The sequence below is a fragment of the Budorcas taxicolor genome, chromosome 5, assembly GCF_023091745.1.
Source record: "Budorcas taxicolor isolate Tak-1 chromosome 5, Takin1.1, whole genome shotgun sequence".
NCBI classification, from domain to species: domain Eukaryota; kingdom Metazoa; phylum Chordata; class Mammalia; order Artiodactyla; family Bovidae; genus Budorcas; species Budorcas taxicolor.
Window position 1 is genome coordinate 73132897 of NC_068914.1, and position 23256 is coordinate 73156152.

General features: G+C 44.9%; 1 protein-coding gene across 1 annotated transcript in view; it reads right to left on the reverse strand.

Annotated features, from left to right (window-relative positions):
* Window positions 1–10346: 10346 nt before the first annotated feature.
* SLC4A8 (solute carrier family 4 member 8) overlaps window positions 10347–23256 on the reverse strand; it is a 66648-nt gene continuing 53738 nt past the window's right edge. Inside the window, exons 21-24 of the mRNA XM_052640542.1 lie at window positions 20916–21053; window positions 19345–19436; window positions 17383–17478; window positions 10347–10458 (exon numbers count right to left, since the gene is read on the reverse strand). Of these exons, the coding sequence (XP_052496502.1) occupies window positions 10347–10458; window positions 17383–17478; window positions 19345–19436; window positions 20916–21053 (438 nt within the window). The remainder of the gene's footprint in view (window positions 10459–17382; window positions 17479–19344; window positions 19437–20915; window positions 21054–23256) is intronic.

Genomic DNA, 23256 nt, shown 5'->3' on the forward strand with positions numbered 1-23256 from the left:
GACTCTCAAGAGTCTTCTCCAACCACAGTTCAAAAGCATCAATTCTTCGGCACTCAGCTTTCTTTATAGTCCAACTCTCACATCCATACATGACTACTGGAAAAACCATAGCTTTGACTAAACAGACCTTGGTTGGCAAACTAATGTCTCTGCTTTTTAATATACGGTCTAGGTTGGTCATGCCTTTTTCATCCAAGGAGCAAGCGTCTTTTAATTTCATGGTTGCAGACCATCTGCAGTGATTCTGGAGCCCAAAAACTAAAGTCTCTCACTGTTTCCCCATCTATCTGCCATGAAGAGATGGGGCTGGGTGCCATGATCTTAGTTATTTGAATGTTGAGTTTTAAACCAACTTTTTCACTCTTCTCTTTCACCCTTATCAAGAGGCTCTTTAGTTCCTCTTTACTTTCTGCCATTGGAGTGGTATCATCTGCATATCGGAGGTCATTGATATTTCTGATGGCAATCTTGATTCCAGCTTGTGCTTCGTCCAGCCCGGCATTTCTCATGATGTACTCTGCATAGAAGTTAAATAAGCAGGGTGACAATATACAGCCTTGACTACTCCTTTCCCAAGTTGGAACCAGTCTGATCTATAACATAGGAACAATTATACCTTCTGTACAGTGCTCTACAAAAGGTTTGTCTTATTTGAAACTACGCGTAGCCCAACAGCAGCCACATACTTCAGTCAATTCCAGTTCTCTGGTGAGGCTGAGAGTAGCAGGCAGATGGGAAAGTATCTGGAGGCAGAAGAGGGCTTTGCTGGACACAAGTTGTGGAGAGGTGATGTGAGCAGGAAGGACTGCTCACAGTCCTTCTGGAGCTGGAAGCTGAAAAGGAGAACAAGGCCCCATAGTGTCCTCTGAGATATGTCATTTTTGGTATGTTTGTCCTGTGCAAAGGGAGATACGGATGAGAAGGAACCAGTAGGGAGAATAAGGATGGAGAAGTGGGGAGGAGCTGTGTTAGAGGAGAAGGAGGCGGGAAGGACAAGACCTAGATGTCAGTGGATGATCAGCTTCCATCACATCCCCAGGGAAGCTGGCGACACAGTCAGTAATAAGATATTCATCAGGAGGACGGTGGAAGGCTGATGTGGAGGGCTAAACAGGACCCTTCTTCCTGTATGGGTGTTCATTTTCACCCTTCCTGGTTGGGATATTGCCAGTGAGATGAAGACCCCAGTTCCAGGGACTTTATCTGCAAGGTCACAATGTCTGGGAGTGTAGTTATCACAACAGTACATAACTCAGGTTTCCTCTGGTTAGAGTTTTTCCAGTAACACATCAAAGGCCAATCAAAGCTGAGTCTGTTACCCTGTGATCATATGAGTGGATTTGTGCTCCCTTCAGCAGGCAGAGGCCATAAAACCCCTTCTTTGGACTCTCAACCCAGTTAGTATGCCCGGTTCAGGAGATCACACATGGACACAGGCGCCCAGCTGCCCCAACAGGATCCTGAGGTTCTAGGTCCTGCTGGGACTTCCTCCCCCTGGAACTGCTTCCTCAAACTTTTACCCACTGGCTTCCAGACTCCAACATGCCTGGACCCTCCTTGATGTCTCTGGTCCTTGAAACAGGATTCTCTGCCCCTGCACCTGATCAGTCTTCTGGGGTTTTCCTACCTCTGCGGCTCCTGGTTCACCACAGAGTTGATCCTGCCAAGCAATTCCTGCCTTCATTATAGACTCAGGGCACATAGAACTTGGCAGTTAAGAAACCATTTTACCATATGATCCAGAGATCACACTCTTGGGCGTGTATCTGGAGAAAACTGCAATTTGAAAAGAAACATGCACCCCAGTGTTCATAAGCAGCACTATTTATGACAGCCAAGACATGGAAGCAACCTAAGTGTCCACTGACAGATGAAGGAATAAAGAAAATGCGGTTTGCAAACACAATGGAATACTAATCAGCCATAAAAGAATGAAATAATCCCATTTTCAGCAACATAGATGGACCCAGAGATAATTAAAACATTATACTGAGTGAAGTAAGCCAAAGACAAAATTATATCATTTACATGTGGAATCTTAAAAATGATACAAATGAACTTTCTTACAAAACAGAAATAAGCTCACAGACATAGAAAACAAACATGGTTACCAAAGGTGGAAGGTGAGAGGGAAAAATTAGGAGTTTGAGATTAAAATATACACACAACTATATATAAAATTGATAACAAGGACCAATTGCACAGCACAGGGAACTATACTCAATATCTTATAATAACCTATAATGAAAAAGAATCTAAAAAGAATATTATATATGTAAAATATATATACAAATTATGAAAGTTGCTCAGTTGTGTCTGACTCTTTGTGACCCCATGGACTCTTCCAGTTCTCCAGGTCAGAATACTGGAGTAGGTAGCCTTTCCCTTCTCCAGAGGATCTTCCCAACCCAGGGAATGAGCCCAGGTCTCCCGCATTGCAGGCGGATTCTTTACCAGTTGAGCCACATATATATATATCTGAATCACTTTGCTGTACACCTGAATCTAGTATGACATTGCAAATCAACTATAGTTTAATAAAACATTTTTAAAAAAAGAAAGCATCTAAACATGAGTTCTCATTTATACTAAGAAACTAAGGCCCAGAGAAGGAAGCAGAAATTGGCAAACAGCAGAGTCAGGACCAGAGAACCCTGTCTCCTGATGTCCACTTTCCCAGAGCCATGTAGTGACCCTGAGAATGAGGGTCTCAGAAAAGTTTTCCAAACTGCCCACCCTGTTGGTGAGATCAGCTTCCCCCTGGATGTACGTAATGTGCTCATTTATGCCACCCCCTCCTAGACTGAAAGCTCCATGTTTGTTCACCATTGTGTTCCAAGCCCTAGGGGTAACTGCCTGGCTCAGAGTAAGTACACCACCATTATCTCTTGACTCAATAAGCAGGTCAGTGTAGATATGGCCAAACCAATTTACTCAGCTCTCAAAGTGGTCATTTGGGCCTAGCAACTGGATGAGCTGAACCAGTGTCGTCAGAACAATGAACAGTGATATGGTTTTGAGCATGGATGTGCTTTGGCCTCAGGAAGATCTGGGTTTGAATCGTAGCTCTGCCATCTACTGGCTGTACACCTCTTAACCTCAGTTTCCACACCCATAAAAAAGAAGTAGCAATGCGTACCTCAAAGGATTGTTGTGAGAGTTAAATGAACTATGTATTTCAAAGTACTGGGCTCAGTGTTTGACACATTCTGAGCCCTTAAAGCATGGAAACTTTTTATATTAGAGATGCTGCATGAGCAATGCCTACCCATACTGCCTTCTAGGAGCAACCGCTACTCATGAGCTCTGCTGCCCACGTGACCTTAACCTTGGACAGGGCTGATTGGACCGGGGTAGGGTGTTAATAGGGGTTAACTTATTCAGTCCCCCTCTTCATGGGACCTTCCAGGCAACTGCCATCCCATCTTGTAATGAATGCTCTTCCTTTGGCCACTGGAGGAACCAAGGCAACTTAGCTTTGGGTAGCCACTGGGAGAGGGGAGAGTGCCTCCATGCTGGGAGAAAAGGCTCTTCATCTCTGGATCAGGAGGAGCTTGGTGATGCTGCCTCAGGGCCCCAGTGAGCAATGCCATCAATGCATGAGGGTGCTGGCCCAGTGCAGAGTGGATCAGCACTAAGTGTGTCTGCAGGGGTGACAATGGAGGTGGCAATGGCAGTAGAGTCTCATTCAGCATTGGACGTGGAGGTTGTCATTGAGGTCACCACATTTGTGAACAGACATGAGTTAGCTCTGAGGGGTATTGAGAGGACCTGGAGGTCCTATAATAGCAGCTGACAGGCAGGAGGCAAGCAAGAAAACACTCTTATGTTTTTTTACGGAACTCTAATGTTTTAACCTAGACCCACATGATCTGGGACCTGCATAACCAAAGGCCCCGCCCCAGGGTGGTGGGGATTCAAAGTGCAGAGGCCCTCACCCTCCTGCTTGGCCTCAGAAGCAGACGACTGCATCCCACAGCCTGTCTTCCCTGTACCATTTGCTCCCTCCACTCGACTCAGACATCTGGTCCCCACCCACTCCTTCATTACCACCCTCCCATCTCTCATCTCTTCCCGGGCCATGCAGTCTGTCTGCAGCGCCCTATCTCTGCCGAGGAGTCAAGGGCCCGCCCGTCCATCCTCACACCTTCAGGTTCCCAGCAGCATCCACCCTGTACCTCTGTGAGCTGGGCACGCCCTGGCTCCTGAGGCAGTTGATTCTGTTCTTGGTCAACTTTGGCTCTAAGTTTTAACCTTGAACCTAAACCTGTCTCCTTAGAAGAGAAGCTGGTCTGGGGTATGTCCTCTGGAGCTCTGTCAAGCGAGTTTGCTCTTTATTCTACGCAATGGACTTTTGCTCAGATGTGTGACATCAGAGTGATGTCCACTCTGCTTGGATCCCCCACATCCAGCTGCTTTTTGCCTTCGTCTCCCTCATCTGCCTTTCTCTCCATCGGTGCTTCCCCTTCCTTCCCCAGAGCACACCACCTCGTGCTGGTCCACCCACCTCCTTTCTCCTCTTCCAAGTCTTCTTCCTCAGGGCCACAAGATGAATTTTCCCAAAATATCAACAAGCATACATTTCCCCTGTGACAGTGGCCTGGAACCTATAGGAAAGTCCTCCTCAATCTGGCATTCAAGGTCTCCTTTCCTCTGTCTCCAAGTTTGGACAATTGCTTTCTGACACAAAACCCTTTGTTGTTGTTTAGTTGCTAGTTGTGTGATCTTTTGTGATCCCGTGGACTGTAAACCTCCAGGTTCCTCTGTCCATGGGATTTCCCATGCAAGAATATTGGAGTGGGCTGCCATTTCCTCTCCAGGGGATCTTCCCATCACAGGGACTGAACCCTCATCTCCTGCATTGGCAGGAGGATTCTTTACCACTGAGCCACCAGGGAAGCCAGCTGCAAGCAAACCAATCAAATTCACTGTCATCAGAACATTCCATTAGCACTTTTGCCTCTGGGGCCCGATCTATATACTATCTTTTCTCGTCTCCTTCTTTCTCTCCTGTATCATCTTTGGAGGCCTCCCTGACTGAGGCTCTGACAGGATCCCCTCCATACCCCAGAGAAACCCACAGTCCTCACCACTATGTGTCTCATATGTGATCTTATTTTTGATGAGTCCCACTGAAGGTCCTCTGAGAAGTTTTATTCCCCCACCCCCTTCCTAGGTAGGCACTAAACGCCTGAGTTTTGAGGGCAAAGATGAGATCAACCCTGCTGCCGAGACTCCCTGAGTCCTCTTCCACCCTCTTCACACGTTCCTCCTTCTCTGTTTTTCCAGCAGGCTCTGAAGAGGACACAAGAGTCTCTGTGGGGTCTGACCACTGTCAGGTGGGATGAAACCACAGCTCCCCTGAGCCAATTAGGGAGGAGCATGCAGTGGATTATGATGTAACAATTTGGTCACCAACCATGATTTACCAGGTTCCCCCAATCTTGGATCTGTACTTGAGTTCTTCACATCTTAACAATGCATCCTAAAATTCCTCAAGAAAACATTTCCAGGACTGCTCAGAAGTGATCACTTTCCTTGGCTTTCAGGTTTCTTTTTGTTTTCTAATTGTTTAAAAAAACCTGCCATATTGTAGGCACTCTTTCTGGACCACTGAATTTGTGTTTGTTTTCTCAACTTTGCCTGCTGTTTACAAGTCATATAACTCATACATTCTCTAGTTATACATTTCTATAATGACTTTTCAGTCTGCCCTTTTCCGTTTCTGTATACATCCAAATATGACCCCATAGTTAGGAAACTTATGAAGCCACTAGAGAGTGGGGAAGCTGAGGGCACAGATTCCAAACACACAAACATAAGCTCACTCAAGTCTCTGCTGTATCAGCTGTGTACTTGAACAATAACCTTTGTGAGCTTCAGTTTTCATCTGGAGGAGCATCAAGTATCCATTCCGTGTCTCGTGACGGTCAGATAATGTACACCTGATGTGCTTAGCCAGGCATGTTACAAACACATACCTGATGTTGGCTACTGTTGCCAGAGATTCCCCAGTAAGGGCTTCAGCCCTGCAAGGTAGGTTATGAGGGGCCCAAGGAAGGCCTTTGATGGTGATGATAGTGAAGATAGAACTGTTAAAAGAGGCCACGGAGGCCCTTCTGACTCAAAATTAGAGCTAGAATCACACAGCCCAAAATTGGTAGGAAACTTACCACTCTTTAGAGCAGTCAAGGCATGAGCATCTTTTCTTTACCCACTGTGTTTCTTAAGGAAATCAGGTGATAATTCATTTAGTAATTTCTGAGAGTGGGGAGGGGCCTTGGGGACTATGGTAAGAATAGAGAAATGACCATTATCGTTTTGGGGATTGGGAATTCTCCATTCACCCTTCCTCTCCCCTTGGGACCTAGGGACTACACCCCCAAAGACCAATGGCTGAACGAGGAACTGACGGTCTTATGCTGAGCTAGCACCCCACAACCCCAAATGGAAGCTGAGCTGGAGAGCATGACCGAGGCCCAGAAGCCCCAGCAAGGGGCTGATTCAGTACCTATAAACCACACAGACAAAGGTTACAATGACCATGACCCCCTCCCCTTGACCTTAGGGTGTCCACTCTACCACACAGCTGCAAGGCTGAGGACCAGGAGGGCAGGAGAGGGGCAGGCCTGCTCCTGGCAGAGGCACCAAGGGAAGGCAGAGAGGGCTTAATTAGTCTCTCCCATGCACCTATAAAGAAGGTGGTATTATCACTCCCATTTTGCAGGGAAGAAACTGAGGCACGGATGAAGCAAGCTGCCCCAGGTCACACAGGTATGAGGCAGAGCTGGAACTTGAAGCCTGGTGGGTTTGTTCCTGGTTTCCTTCTTATTTACTTGCCAGTTGCTGACAGCCTCAATCATACCCACTTAGTCTCCTGACAGGGAAGCTTGGTGATTCCTTCCACTTGTGAGCACTGACATCAACCAGACAGGTGAGATCATGGGGGGTGAGCTCTGCTAGGGACCTTTGGGGCAATGGTTGAAGGAGAGAGCAATGTAATTCTTGCACATTTTTCTTACAAGCTTGTACCTGTGAGTCCCAGCAATTAAACACAGTCAGTCAGTTAGTTCAGTCGCTCAGTCGTGTCCAGCTCTTTGCGACCCCATGAACTGCAGCACGCCAGGCTTCCCTGTCCATCTCCAACTCCCGGAGTCCACTCAAAACCATGTCCATCGAGTCGATGATGCCATCCAACCATCTCATCCTCTGTTGTCCCCTACTCCTCCTGTCCTCAATCTTTCCCAGCATCAGGGTCTTTTCAAAGGAGTCAGCTCTTTGCATCACGTGGCCAAAGTATTGGAGTTTCACCTTCAACATAAGTCCTTCCAATGAACACCCAGGACTGATCTCCTTCAGAATGGACTGGTTGGATCTCCTTGCAGTCCAAGGGACTCTCAAGTCTTCTCCAACACCACAATTCAAAAGCATCAATTCTTCAGCGCTCAGCTTTCTTCACAGTCCAACTCTCACATCCATACATGACTACTGGAAAAATCATAGCCTTGACTGGACGGACCTTTGTTGGCAAAGTAATGTCTCTGCTCTTTAATATGCTGTCTAGGTTGGTCATAACTTTCCTTCCAAGGAGCAAGCGTCTTTTAATTTCATGGCTGCAATCACCGTCTGCAGTGATTTTGGAGCCCCCAAAACTAAAGTCAGCCACTGTTTCCACTGTTTCCCCATCTATCTGCCATGAAGTGATGGGACCAGATGCCATGATCTTAGTTTTCTGAATGTTGAGCTTTAAGCCAACTTTTTCACTCCCCTCTTTCACTTTCATCAAGAGGCTCTTTAGTTCTTCTTCACTTTCTGCCATAAGGGGGGTGTCATCTGCATATCTGAAGTTATTGATATTTCTCCCAGCAATCTTGATTCCAGCTTGTGCTTCTTCCAGCCCAGTGTTTCTCATGATGTACTCTGCATATAAGTTAAATAAGCAGGGTGACAATATACAGCCTGGACATACTCCTTTTCCTGTTTGGAATCAGTCTGTTGTTCCATGTCCATTTCTAACTGTTGCTTCCTGACCTGCATACAGGTTTCTCAGGAGGCAGGTCAGGTGATCTGGTATGCCCATCTCTCTCAGAATTTTCCACAGTTTATTGTGATCCACACAGTCAAAGGCTTTGGCATAGTCAATAAAGCAGAAATAGATGTTTTTCTGGAACTCTCTTACTTTTTTTGATGATCCAGCGGATGTTGGCTATTTGATTTCTGGTTCCTCTGCCTTTTCTAAATCCAGCTTGAACATCTGGAACTTCAAGGTTCATGTATTGCCGACGCCTGGCTTGGAGAATTTTTAGCATTACTTTACTAGTGTGTGAGATGAGTGCAATTGTGCAGTAGTTTGAGCATTCTTTGGCATTCCCTTTCTTTGGGATTGGGATGAAAACTGACCTTTTCCAGACCTTTTCCAGGCACTGCTGAGTTTTCCAAATTTGCTGGCATATTGAGTGCAGCACTTTCACAGAGTTATCTTTCAGGATTTGAAATAGCTCCACTGGAATTCCATCACCGCCACCAGCTTTGTTTGTAGTGATGCTTCCTAAGTCCCACTTGATTTCACATTTCAGGTTGTCTGGCTCTAGGTGAGTGATCACACCATTGTGGTTATCTGGGTGGTGAAGATCTTTCTTGTACAGTTCTTATGTGTATTCTTGCCACCTCTTCTTAATATCTTCTTCTTCTCTTAGGTTCCTACCATTTCTTTCCTTTATTGAGCCCATCTTTGCATGAAATGTTCCCTTGGTATCTCTAATTTTCTTGAAGAGATCTCTAGTCTTTCCCATTCTATTGTTTTCCTGTATTTCTTTGCATTGATCGCTGAGGAAGGCTTTCTTATCTCTCCTTGCTGTTCTCTGGAACTCTACATTCAAATGGGTATATCTTTCCTTTTCCGAGCCACAGTCAGCTCCTGGTCTTGTTTTTGCTGACTGTATAGCACTTCTCCATCTTTGGCTGTAAAGAATATAATCAATCTGATTTCAGTGTCGACCATCTGGTGATGTTCATGTGTAGAGTCTTCTCACACAACCAAGAGGTAAAAGGGGTGAACTTGTAACCTGGTCTGTAACCCTTGGATCAGCCTTGGACATCACTAAGATAACTAGCCATGTCAATTGCTCTATCTCCTTCTAAGGGAAACTAACAAGTCATAGCCTCTGCTGAAGGAACATCCCTCAACTGCCGTTATCTGGTACTGCTTGACCCTCATTCTTCCCCAGTTGGCCCTGAGAGGTCCCAAACCTAAAGGCCCCTGACTCATAGGCTGGTCAGGGACCTACAACATGGCTAAGAAATAATGAGTTGGGCCCAATCACATTCTCAACCTTGGGAATCTGACTCTAGAAATACAGAGACAGTGAAAGCTGTGAGCCATGGGGATTGAAGCTGAAAGAATCTGGAGGTGGTTAAGGCTGTGACAGGTTGGGCAGAGAGACAATGACATTGCAGAAAAGCTGTAAGGTAGGAAAACATACACTGGAGGGTGAGAATAAGCTGGTTGGAAGTGAAGCAGGCACAGATGAGCTGAGTCAGGCCAAGACGAAGGTGAAGCGTGAAAGCAGTTGACGTTTGATCTTCCTGCACGTAAGTATCATCTGGAGAGAATCTAACATACACCAGCGTCTGTGCTTATTCCCAGGGAGTCTGTGTAATCAGTGTGGAGTGGGGGCCAGGCATTAGTAGATTAAAAATGTCCTCAGGTAGAGGCAGGTAGAACACCTCTAACCTGCCGGGAGGCTCCCCAGCCTCCGGAGTCTCCTGTTTTCGCAGCCCGGCTCCTGCTCTGCTGGAGGCCCCGTAGTTCAGGTTCCCCTGGGTCCTTTGGCAGATTCTTTTGGATATTCGGTCACTTACAGCTCCTGACTTATTCCTTGCTAACAGAAGTTTGTACAAGTAACAGAGCAGCAATATGGTCAAGGAAGATGGGCCCAACCCTGGAGAATGAACACAATTTGTCCAAGCCAAACAAGATAATCCCATCCCCTTCTCCCATCTTAGAGATGAGTATATGACTCAATTCTGACCAATGACATGTTGGGGACAGGGGGCTTCTGGGAGAGGTTTTCTCCTTTAAAAGAGAGAGAGAGAGAAGCTGGAGAAAGCCCCCTCACCCTCTGTTGTACTGAAGAGTTGTGCTGCCTGATGTGACGACCAGAGCTTCTGGAGCTATCCTGTGACTATGAGGGGGAAAACCAAGAGAACTGCAGAAAATCTGACCAGAGCCCTGATGCGACTGCTGCCATTAACCAACCCAGGAGCCACCTTCCTCCAGGTTTCTTGTTACTTACTCTATGTTTATTGTGTGCCAGGTACCATCTTGAGCACTTTTCATGTGTAACTTAATGGGTGAAAACTGGCTTCAGTTCCTGCACAGGAACCTTCCCATACACCCCCTGTGACTTAATCCTGGCTTGTCCTGTGTCCCACACCCGTTTGTCTTGGTTCTCCTTCCTGGAAGAGCCACAAAGGGCTGGTTTCAGGAGGCTTCCAGCTGATGCCCTTCTAGTCACATTCCACAAGGCTGGCTGACTGGCTCTCCCCTTACCCTTCCCTTCTACCTCCCTCACTCACCTCTTTACTCTTACTCCAACCCTTCCTTCTTCCCCTTTCCTCCATCCCTCCAATGACTGGATTTGAGAGGAAGAGAAATGGAGCCTCACGCCCCCTAAAACCAAAACTATCTGGAATGACTGTAGATCTTTAAAATCTGGATTTGTAGACAGTGGCAAGTCCTTAAATATTAGTAACTGGTCTCATCAGCCTAGCTGTAGCTCCAAGGTGGGCTTTCTTTTCATGCTATCCTGTCCCCTGACCCAAAAATAAGTCTAAGTGGTCCCCAAAGAAAGGGCAGTCTAGCCTCTTCCATGGCTCCAGCCAGGGATCCTCAGGATCTGCACGCAGGAAAGTGTATAGGCCCCTCTTCAGGCCCACCCCCACATCTTCATAACTCTTCTTCCCGAGTCTGGAAGGTGGTTACCTTGGCTCAGATCCCGCGTTTCGAGCTCAAAAAACACCATAGGTATTAACAGTTACACAGACTTTATTTTTCACCCATTGAGCATAGGAAGGTCTGGGCAGGCAGAGGTGTCACCATCACCCCCTCGGTTCACAGACACAGACCGTGAGACTAGGCGGTGAGGGACAGGGGTCCTGTTGCTACCACAGATCGCTAGGGGATTATCACAATGACACGTGTTCTTGGTTCTATTTACACCATGGAGTGTGGAGAGGGTACATTTCTTACACTAAAAATATATACTTTGGAATCTCTAAAACAAAAATATCTCTATCTCTACAGGAGACCTACTAGAAAGAAGAACATAGAAAACGAGGGAAATGTACCAGCACCTCAAGCCGTCCCCTTCCGTGGGAAGGTCGCTGTGCTCTCCACCTGACACCATGTGCTTGGGAGGGCAGCTGTATCTAACCAGTCGGACAGACAGACACAGATAAACAAGAGGGAGGCTTATCATCTTGGAGGAGTGAATATGGAGGAGAGGTGTGGGGAGAAGGATTTTGGCCTCTTTTGCAAAAGGAGTAATTGCACATCCAGTTTATTGCACGTGTGGAAAACCTGCAAGTTGAAATCGACTGCAAACCTGCTAAAAGAACCCGAGCTCTGCTGTTCCTGCTGGGCTTGGGAAAGGGCCGTGGGTGGGCTCTCTCTCCCGCTCAGAAATATTAGTGCCATCAGCTAGAAGAAAAATTCTATATTCTCCAATGCTGAAAGTGAGTTAGGTTTCAGCAAATGCTATTCCTTTTCTTTTCAGAAGGATCAGAAACCATTCCATTCCCTTTGAGCACAGAATCTCCTAAAAGAATTATGCCTGTAGTTGAATTGCTCCCCTTTCTGATGTTTCCTATTGAAAAGATTCATGTGACACTCCTTCCCTCTTTCGATAGAGTTACTTCACACCTCTTTGGTTGTGAAAGTCAGCCTCCTTCCAATAAAGAAACTAAAGAAATGTGAATTGAGTCAACTACCCCATTCTCTATAATTAATGCAAGACCCTAGGGGCACCAAGAATGATAAAGAGTAGGTTTGGTAGAAAAATCCCTTCTATTTGGTTTTGGAATGTCTTTCTCTATTTACACTGAAATATGGATGAGCCTGAGGGCTTGAGAATTCATAGTCCCTCATCCTAAATAAGGCAAATAACCATCAAGTTCCTTTTTGGAGCAGCCCCAGAACTATCCAACCTCCCCCCCTTTCTTCCCAGCCCCCACTGGCGGGGGCTGTTAGGACCTCGGACCAAAAACTCCTTCCCTCCAAGAAGAACTTGAAAGACTGAGGAAAAGGCAGAAAGGAGGGAAAGAGAGCTTGAAAAAGCTAGGTCAGCAAAAAGGGGCAGAACTGAGATGATGTCTCACTTGGCCAGTTAGGACCGGCAGGAACAAACTCTACCTTAGAAGGTCTGGCAGCTACGACCAAGAGACAGTCAAGAAAGCTGAGAATATCTGATGCATGTCGACTGTCCTGCCAGGATGTGGCTTGGGAACCTGAGAAGTCTAAGGAAAATGCAGTAACGAACTAGCAAAGAGTGCTTAAAAGTCCTCAGAGGAGGTGCTAACTCTCCTGCAAAGGCAGACATTTAGAGAAGCTAACAAAGTAGTAGAAAGAACATACTGGAGAATATGTCTAATGATAGTTAGAATGAAAGCCATGGGCTCTTGGCTCAAGCCTTCTCCTATGCATCAGGAAAACCTGGACATGTTGAACATGGACGTTGAAATCATCAGAGAAGTTGCAGGGAGAATTACTGATTCCTTAATTAGAAGGAAAGTCTAGAATACAGAATAGGTAGAAAATAAAGTCAAACAGGGAAATGTCCTTTTTGGATGACCAAAAACCAGATTCCCCAAAGCAGAGACCTCTTAAAGGTCACAGATGTCAACCTAAGATGTTAACCAAACCTAAGACTTAGCTTACCAGATTTTGATCAAATATCTATGACTAATTTAAAAGCCAGTCCTATCCCAGACAAATAGAAAGAGCAACTATTTATAACCTGTTTTGGAAATGAATGGTTCTCTAGCTCTCTACCCCAAAGGCAAATTTAATATATGAACAAGGAGAGGGGACAGGAGCTGAGTGCAGTAAAGACCAGCTCTCCTGATAGTCCCATCATCAGAAGTTTGAAATCATAAACAGCTACAAAGAATTAGCCTGCATTTTATGTAAGCAACATTTTGGGCAATTTCACAACACATTTCTGCTGACCTTCACCTTCTCCCTAGACCAACCCTTCCTTAAGTCATAAATTAGGAAGTAACCCACCCACTTAGTAATGCCACTAGATGCCACTTTTTCTGCTTAGAACAAAGATTCCACTCACCATCACTTTCTTAATCCCTGGCCTCCATCCCTTCCTACTCTACAATACCAGCCTATCAGGACACTGACTGTCAACACTCAAACTACTCCTGAAATTTCCCCTCGTCAGAGAAGAGGTGGATTATTTCTCTGGCCCAAGCAAGCCTGGGCATGGGAATTACCTAACTACCTGCCTTGCTTTCTACCCCTAAATCAGTGTTTCCTTAATATTGAGCTTAAACACCTTTTTCTAAGACTAAGCTACTGCATTTGTCCTCAGGCAATTCTATCAGGCTAGAGAGGGAAGTCCTAGACGGGGAAGGACCATATTCTCTTGATGTCCCCACAACTTAGATGCACGAGGCTGTTCAGTAGCAGCAATGAAATCTCCTGGATATACTCTTATTTATCGGTAAGCACACATGCACACACATACACACACATATACACACGAGGCCTCTGTTTCACTATCACTCTCAGTTTCCTATCCTAAACACTGTCCCAACTTGACTCTGCCACCCATAGTCACCAGCCACAGACCTGAGCTGGGAAGCAGCCAGGACTGGGGCTGAGTGCTGGGTAGGATTTGGGAAAGATGAGAGAGGAAGAGTATGGAGTGGTTCCTGCCACTGAGATGCAGCACAAATGGAGCTAGCTGCTGTTTGAGGAAAATTTAACTGCCCCAAAAGACTGGCACAGCCTCCCAAAGTAGGGAGCCCACAGGACAGGGCGTCATGAGACATCAGTGTGTGCAGAAACAGATGTTCGGAGCGACACTGTCACCCAGTTCTCCTGCATGGTGGAGACTTCCCTGCTAAATTCCCTGTAGCCACGCCGAGGCCAAGGGAACAGGAAGGAGTCACCACCTTCCCTATACAGAGGTGGCAGGAAAAGATGGGAGGGGCAAGATGGGGGAAGAGAGGAGGGATGTTCTCAGGGAACAGAGAAGAAACGAGGCAAGTTCAAGGAAGCAGCCAGAGAGGGACAGGGAAAGGCAGCAAGAAAGCTTTTCCCAGTGATGGGTTGCCTTATGATTTTTCTAAACCAGGTAGGTAAACAGGTACAATGATTACATTTATCCTAAAGTGATAAAATGTGAAGCTTTGGCTCTCAAAGATTTTAATGCCCATAGAGTTCAAAGAAGCATGCCTGATCCTGTCTGCACCATAGGAAAGGAAGCTGAGGCTGTCCCTGAAACAGCCTTGTGAATAGAAATTAGACAAGCAGGAACAATACCCATAATTCAAAGGGATATCACTTTAATATTTGAAAGCAGGGTGATGTTCAGCCAGTCGGCACTGGTATGGCCATACATACTGCTTGTTTATAGCAGGCATCCTTTCTGAGTGGTTGGTATCTATCCTGTACCAGTTGTCAAATATTTTGAAAATCATCTGTGTATTAAAAATAATTGTGGCTCTAAGAGATAGGGAGATAGGAAAATGCAGGATTCCTTCAATATCAAAGTCCCTAGAGTAAGACTAGAATAGCATCAACATATTTTTGGAGTCTAAGGAATGTAAACTTCAATAAGATTATGTAGCAACTCTTCACCTATGAAAGAGAGCACACCGAGGGGCCGTCCCTCTGTACAAATATTCTCCAGGATGGAAACTGATCAGATCCCCTGGGTACCAACATGCTTGTTAGTCACATTCTGTGCACAAAGGAAGGGAAAGTCTATACACAATGGAGCCCAAACCCTCACTGCAACAGAGAAAAGGAGACAAAAAGTAGAAACATAGTCTTAAACTGAATACCAGAATTAATTTCACCACTTACAGTTCATTTCCCCGTTGTGGCTTTTTACATCTGAAAGTCAAAACGTGTCAACAAAAAAAAATCCAGAATGATCAAAGTGGTTTGGTCCATTGAGCTGATGATGGTTTGCGACTAAGGCAGCTAAGGAGACATTATGTAAGCACTTGGATCTCTCCAGGAATGGAATCAAAATACGTCCTCAAGAGACAGCAGCAAGACATGGATGTTTCCTCAACATGCCCAATAAAAAACCCCTTATCTCTTTCTCTACTCACAAACAACTATGATCAAACTTTCGCCAGATATCCAGAAAGCAGACAGTATGACAATCTTCAGGCTGGGAAGTCCTTCCTGATGTCTAAACTAATTCCTTCTGTAGCCACTAAAGCTCATTCTCTTACTCTATCTATGAAACCAAGCGAAGCTGCTCATCCTCACTCATCATTTTCCCCTGAGCCGTTTCCCATCTGAGATAAGCAAGTCCAGTGTGTGTGTCCCTCTCGGCCCTTCCATCATTCAAGGTTCTCGCTGAGTTATGCAGGCTGCTGCTAGGGAGCGAGGAAGACGCACCAGGTCAGAGGCATCTTCTGGCTGTTGTGGTTGGCACTGCCAATGCTCAGGGTGCTGACCCTCCTAGGAGCAGACCTTCTGGCAGCCTCTGGGTCTGACCAGCATCCCCCAGAGGAGGCAACCAAACCAAGGCCCAGGGCTGCCCAGGAGCCTGCAGTCACTATGCAACCGGAGAGGCTTCCCTTTGCTCTCTGCTCTCCTCCCGCTCCCCAACCCTGTCCTTGAGCAAGAGGGACCTCCCTGAGGAAAATCCTCAGTGGCAGAATGGATATAGATGGCTCAGCAGGCCAGCCACCTGAAGAGGAAATGTTTGGCAAGTGGGAAGCTGGGTCTTCAATGGTGGCAGTTCTGAAGAGAAAGAGAAGGAAGAAGAGAAGTACCAGCAGGAGGTGGTCTTCGGTTTTCATGCTCAGGCCCGGCGATGCCCTCTGACGCACACCACCAATAACTGAATCTCGCATGGCTTGGCCAGGACCAAGGACAGGGCCAGGCTGGGGCTCGCTTCATCTGTGAGACCCCCGCCATCTTCTCTGTAACCAGAGCTTCCCTGTGGCACCTCACGGCCCACAGCCTCCAGCCCAGCAAAGACATTTAGTTGAAGAGACTGAACAAAAGTGTTACAATTAGACAAAAAGGGAACACATGATTCATTCCTGCTTTTAACACAATACTTTGAAGATGTCACCACAATTTGGATCTGGCTATATTTTAAGTTCATTTACAAGTAGACTAGTTCTCAACTAAAAATAATCATGTGCGTTATACTTTCGACAGCTGCCTGGATTTTCCTCTGAAGGAAACAAGATTCTATATTTCACTCACATTCAGCACAGATTTATTTTAACCCATTCGATGAAGAAATAACCCACCACTACCACCCACTAGTGGCTGTGACTTTCCAGAGCAGCCTTATGAATGAGACAGTTATTTACCCCCATTTCATGGCTGAATAAACCAACTGCCAGAAACAGTGGTCTGCCAGGTTACACATGGCATTAATAGCTAGGCCAAGTCTCCTAACCTAGCCTACTGATTTTTTTTTTAAGCTAGAAAAACTGCCTTTAGTAAGACCTAAGATTTCACCTTCAATTATCTGATGACTTAGTGTTTGGACCAAATTATTTACATAATTTGAGTACACAGCCTACCTCAATGTAGGCAAAAATGCCTCAAGTCTTTCCCTTTTCTTCATGAACCAGATTAAGATTGATCTATGCTACTGACAAACGATATTCAGAATTTGGTTTTCAAAATAAGAAAACAGTTACAATTTAATATTTCAAAATCTTTATGAGACAATAATTCTCATTATGGAACAAGTTAAATAGGTTACTTTGTATCAATATTATCAACACTATCCAATATTGTAAGGATTTTCCAGTTTGTATGGCTGCAATCACCAGAGAGATGCTCTACCGATTTTGAAATGGGAAATAGAAAGAGGATGAAGGGAATGAAACAATAAAGCAAATTTACATTCCAAAATAATTCTATCCTAACTTTGGGCTTGTGTAAATGGGCAGCTCAAAACAATATATCTGCTCAAATAGCTGGAAAACATTTTTGCTTCTCTTAGGCTTATAACAATTCTGTGAGGTTAGCGGCAGTCCTAGATGTGCTATTTAACAGATAAATTCAATTTTACACCTAAAATACAGTTTACTTTCAACAAAATCTCTATTTTTAAAAGCCAGAAATAAATAAAAATCAGCAATTATAGTTCTCTTTACCTCTTTTCCTTTGTGTTTCCAGAATTTATACTGAGAGCTTTCCAGACCGTGGTTTTAGGCATTTCATCAGATATATTAATCTCGGAGGGGTCACATCTGAAATCAATGCTCAGGACAGTCAGTGTCAGCCATACAAATCAGTCATATACCTCGGTCTGTGACGCCCGCCACCCACCGGAAGGCAAAAGATGAAGTCTGAGGGGGCTCGCCTCACAGCTCTCACAGCACGAGGAACCAGATGGTAGGAATTCGAAAGGCAAGGTGGCCCGTGAGTCAGAGCTGAGGGCTGGGCTGGGGTGCTGGCCAGTGGCCAGCCCTGCCTGCACAGTTCTGCTCGCCTCTGACAGGCCCCTCTGGCAATGCTGGTGGCAGCATCAGGGGCTACAACTGACTGAGCGCTCACTGCGTGCCAGGCATGGGGCTAAGCACTCTTTGTTCCTTTTCTCATTTACATGGCCAGATCTTTTCCATTTGTAGTTTACACAGGTCTGTTACAATGTGGTATCTTAACGATTATAGCATCAGAGATGATTAACATCCTCACTCTGAATGTGCAGAAACCAAAGCTTGTAGGGTTAAGAGACCGTCCAAGGTCAAACGTGCATAAGTGGAAACTCAAGACCTTGAATCCTGTCCTTGATCTCCTAGAAACCCCCATCCCCCCAATACTCTGAAGCTTTCCTCATGCCAGACTGTTTCCTTCTAAAAGGCCAAGAGAGGAGGCAACACCTGCTAGGAAAGGAACATGGCTCCCACTTTACCACAGAGAATACAAAGTCTCTGGCTCCTTGAATGGCAACTCACAGAAAGTTTATTAAGGACCAAAGATTCCATTTCTTTGTGGTCAGTGTCTTTTTTAAGTTGAATACTCATAGTAACAGAGTAGAATGGTGGTTACCAGAGGCTGAGGGGTGGGGGACAAGGGGAGATATTGATCAAAGGGTACAAACTTCCCATTAAAAGATGAGTAAGTTCTGAAGACTTAATATAGAGCATGGTGACTATAGTTAGTAATAAGAATGTATTATATACTTGAAATTTGCTAAGAAAGTAGATCTCAGATGTTCTCTCCACCCACAAAAAAGAAACGGTACATATAGGAAGTGATGAATATACTGTCAATTTGATTAAAGTAATTCTTTTACTATATATATTTACGTATTACATATAATGTTGCATACCTTAAATATATATTACTTTCAGTTGTCATAAATAAATGACTAAAAGGCCAAAGAAAAGCTTTTCCTTTTCTCTCCCTCAGTATAAACCACAATCAATTCAGTAAGTCGGCAGTAAATTATCCAGCATCTAGATGGCCCAGATCCCCTCTCTCTCCCTTTTCTGTTCCCTCTCTACCTCTGGGCTTCTTTCAGCTGTGTATTCCTCTCTCAAAGTGGAAACAAAATGCCAGGAATGAAAGCACAAATGGACCAATTTAGCATCCTGTGATTTGTGGTGAGCAGGCCACAGATAGGTTGAACAGACCAAAAGGCTAAGATCACTGGCAGAAGTAAGGAACTGGAGGAATCCCAGTTCAGTTTCCCCTTGGCTTCTAGGACTGCAGCTGCCGTGAGCCAAGCTGGAAGGGGATGTCCCTGCCCATCCCCTCAAGACTTGCCTAAGCACGGGAACTTCACGCCCACTAGGAGGACAAGCATAGCCTGCACCCTATTCACCTTTGGAAGGTGGCAGAGATAGGCAGAAAGAGTCCTGGTTTGAGGAGAGCATGAACTCTGGAAGCAGGGTCCTCCCATGACTCCCATAACTGGCACAGTGCCTGACGCACGGCAGGCCCTCAGGAAACCATGAAAGGAAGTGTGTTTTCATAGGTTGCAACTGAGAGGCTGAATGTCTAGCTTTTTATACCAGCAGCTGCATTCATGCCCCAACCCCCACCACAAAGCCAGAATGTTTACAGAACCACCAAAAGAAGTCAACTCCTCCGTGTTTGGGGAGCTTTACCTGAAACTGCTGTTCTTCCCAGGACTACTCAGCAACTTCCTGCTCTCTAAGGGGAACTTGTCTCCCCCAATTTCCAACATTTTCTCAGCTTCCTGCAAGAAAAGGAGACACTATTTTATCTTGGATCAAGTGAAACCAGTAGTCTACACCAGCCCATTTTTCAATCCCTGTAATTTCTACCTAATTTTCTCTCACATTTATTATAAGAGAGTGTAGCTATGTTCTTTCATAGTTTTGACTCACCATAAAATGAGTGACAATCCAATATCTGTACCTATTGAACAGTACTTCAAAAAAAAGAAAAGAACCTGAATATGAGTAAACCTTTAGATACAACTACCGATTTACTGGAAAGAGGAGCCCGACAGGCTACAGTTGATGGCATTGCAAATGATTTAGCGACTGAAAAACAATACTGTTAACTACAGTCACAAGGCTGGATACTATAACCCCATAACTTACTCATCTCATTGACCTATCACAGCCCTACCCCTTAGTGTTCTGTGATGCCACCGACTCCAGTCTGGAGATTTTTATCTCAGATCACTCCTAATTTCCATACTGGCAAGCCCTACAGAAATATTGGTGATGTGGAGGACATTGCTCACTCTAGTCTTCCTTTCCTCTGCAACCAATGTGAAATCCCCCACAAAAACATACCCTATGTGTTAGTTAGCCTGTGGACTTTTGGACTATCCTACTTTAGGCTTGTTGTTGTTGTTTTGTCACTAAGTTGTGTCTGATTCTTTTGCGACCCTATAGCCTGTAGCCCAACAGGCTCCTCTGTCCATGGGATTTCCCATGCAAGAATATTGGAGTGGGTTACCACTTCCTTCTCCAGAGGATCTTCCTGACCCAGGGATTGAATTTTTGGCTTATCCTTATATAGGATCATTGCACTGTATACCTTAAACTTACAACATATTATGGGTCAATTACATCTCAAAAAAATAACACAAGATTTTCAAAATTCAAGATTTTGGGGAAAAATTCCTCTAAAATGAATTTCAAAGTGCCTACTTCAGGCACTAACTGGATGTGGAAACTCTTTCAGGCTCATCCTTGGACTGGTATCTTCATTTTGCTGAACATCCATTCTTTGCACATATTATAAGCCACTGACAGAAGGTCCATTGTGTGGATGGCAGAAGCCAAGTGCTCAGGAAAGTGAGAAAGGACAGAAAGTCCTATACAAGTCATCTCTATGAACCACAACACATCTGCAATTAAGTACGTAACAAACACTCTCAGAAAATAATAGATTTTGAATAATTATCAAATTAGACCTTTGGGAAAACATAAACTATTCAATCTGATAATAAAAGCAGGTTCATATTCATATTCTAAGTGTAAACCTGGTAAGTAGGCTGTAGACAAACAGAGGAAAAAACAACTGGTTATCAAATTTGAAGATGAAGGACAGACATCAGCTGAGAATATCTTCAGAGTAATCTTCCCCGATCCTAAATATAACCCTTGGGATTCCAGACATGCTGACTTTCATGTGGCCCTTCCTATGTTCTGTAATTTGAGGCTGCCCCAAAGCGTGCAGCTGGTGTAAGAACTATGACCTCTTCCTCCTTGGCCTTCTTCTTGGCATCATCCAGCTTCTTCTTTTTGCTCTCAGGCATAAGATCATCCAACCAGCTCAGCTCCCGCTTAGAGAAACAGAGATCCATGACTTTCCTGACAAAGACCAAGGCCAAAACCTGAAGAAATATAAAGAAAATGAATTAAAGGGGCGTATTCCCTTCTGGAGTAAAAAACCACGTCTTATGTTCACAGCAGACTAAGACATGTCAGGCAGAATCAAACTCGACAATCATCATAGTTGCCTTTTATTGAGGCTCTCTATACCAGATACTACGTGTTTTATGCACAATATTTTATTTAACTATCATCATAACAACTCTAAACTTATTAATTTCCTACTTGAACTAATTTAATTTCTTCACTGAAAAGAGAAACCCTCATCGTCAGATTGCCCTAAGAGCTGTCTTCTCCTGCCTCAAGGCCAGTAGGAAGGGCTAGAGGGCAGGACAGGGGTGGCAAGCCTCTCTAGGAAATGGTTTTGGTGGGGCCAGTTATACCCAACCTGAGCAGGGCCACCACAGGGTCAGGGCACCCTGAAGGGCCATGTGGATTTCCTCTGGCCCTCTGCCTGTACATTTACTCGCAAGCCTTGCTTTATGTCCGCTGCATGGATCTCGAGTGGTTTCTGCCTCTGGCCTCTGACGAGGTTTGACACTCATTTTATAAATGAGGAAACTGAGGCCCAGGGAGAGAAGGTAACTTGCCTAAAATATGACAGCTAATCAACTCAATAGAAATGACCAGAGTTCTCAAATACTTCTCCACTTTCTCCCCATAAGGGCCATTTCAGCCAAAGGAGAACCAATAACAACCCAGAATGCCCTGTGTGGACTGACTGCTATTCACCAGCTAAATCCAGTGACTGGATCAGAAATGGGGCAAATCTGGCTAACTGCATTCATTTCCCCTTAATTTCAACAACTATTTTCACAGTAAATCCAAAATTGAAAGTATCCCTTCCAGGATTTGCTGGGAATTTGCTATTTCTTTAACCAAACACTCAAGCCCTGAACACAGCACCCCAATGCAGAACCCTACATGTATTCTGACAAAACTGAGAATCCCATCAGGAAGATATATATCTAGGAGATTAGGGGAAAAGAACCCCAAAGTTTCCTCATCCTTGAATATTCTTCCAGTAAGACAGACTTCAAAAGTATGTAAATGAATACTCGATATTACCCTCATTGCCTTTTCCCTCCAGAGGCACATCCTTTGGATAACTTTCAAACAGCCCACTGAATGCTCAGCATTCTCATGACATAGAGTAAGCCAGAGAGAGGAAGGCATCAAGGGGGCAAGATGAAACAGTGAGGTGGTCGGGTGGCAGGTATTCCATCATCACCCTGGTTTTAGGAAACAGATTGTCACCTGTTGCACCACACAGTTCAGCTTTCCTGGTCTCCTTTCCAAAGCCCTTGCTTCAGTTTGAAAGGAGGCAGGGGTGTCCCAGTCACTTATCAGTACTAGACACCTCTTCCTCTCTCCCAGTGACTTGAAACAGTGCATTTTCATCACTATAGACACTTCTGATTGCAATGAATTCTAAACTGGAACGATACTGCTTTCAGATAATATGCAAATTATCACAAACATGAAGAGTCCTCTCTCCATATCAGATTCATGAAAGACAGAGAAATATTAATAAATAGAAATACAGAGAGGCAGAAAGGCAGATGGATAGTCTTGAAAGAAAACATGGCAAACTACTACACACATGCATCCACACCCCAAGGTCCCCCACATGCTTGGTCTGTGAAGACCAGCCAAACAAGCAGGAACTCACCATCAATGAAGGACTAATATCCAGAATACAGAAGGCACTCCTGAAACTCAACAACACAAAAACAAACCACCTTATCTCAAAATGGGCAGAGGACTTGAACAGACACTTCTCCAAAGAAGATATACCAATGGCCAATAAACATGTGAAAAGATGCTCAACATAACGTATCACTGCAGACATTAAAACCAAATCAAAACCACAACGAGATACTAACTCACACCCATTAGGATGGATGTTCTCCAAAACACCCACCCTGACGCAACATGGACCAACCTTGAAGACATGCTAAGTGAAGCAAGCCAGTCACAAAAGGACAAATACTGTGATTCCACTCACATGAGGTCCTGAGAGGAGTCAAATTCATAGAGACAGAAATTAGAATGGTGGTTGCCAGGGACTGAGGGGAGTTATTGGTTCACAGGTACAGAATTTCAAGTTTTGCAAGATGAAGAAGGTTCTGGAGAAAGATGGTGGTGATGGCTGAACAACAAGGTGAATGTACTTAATGCCACTGAATTGTACAGTTACCATAG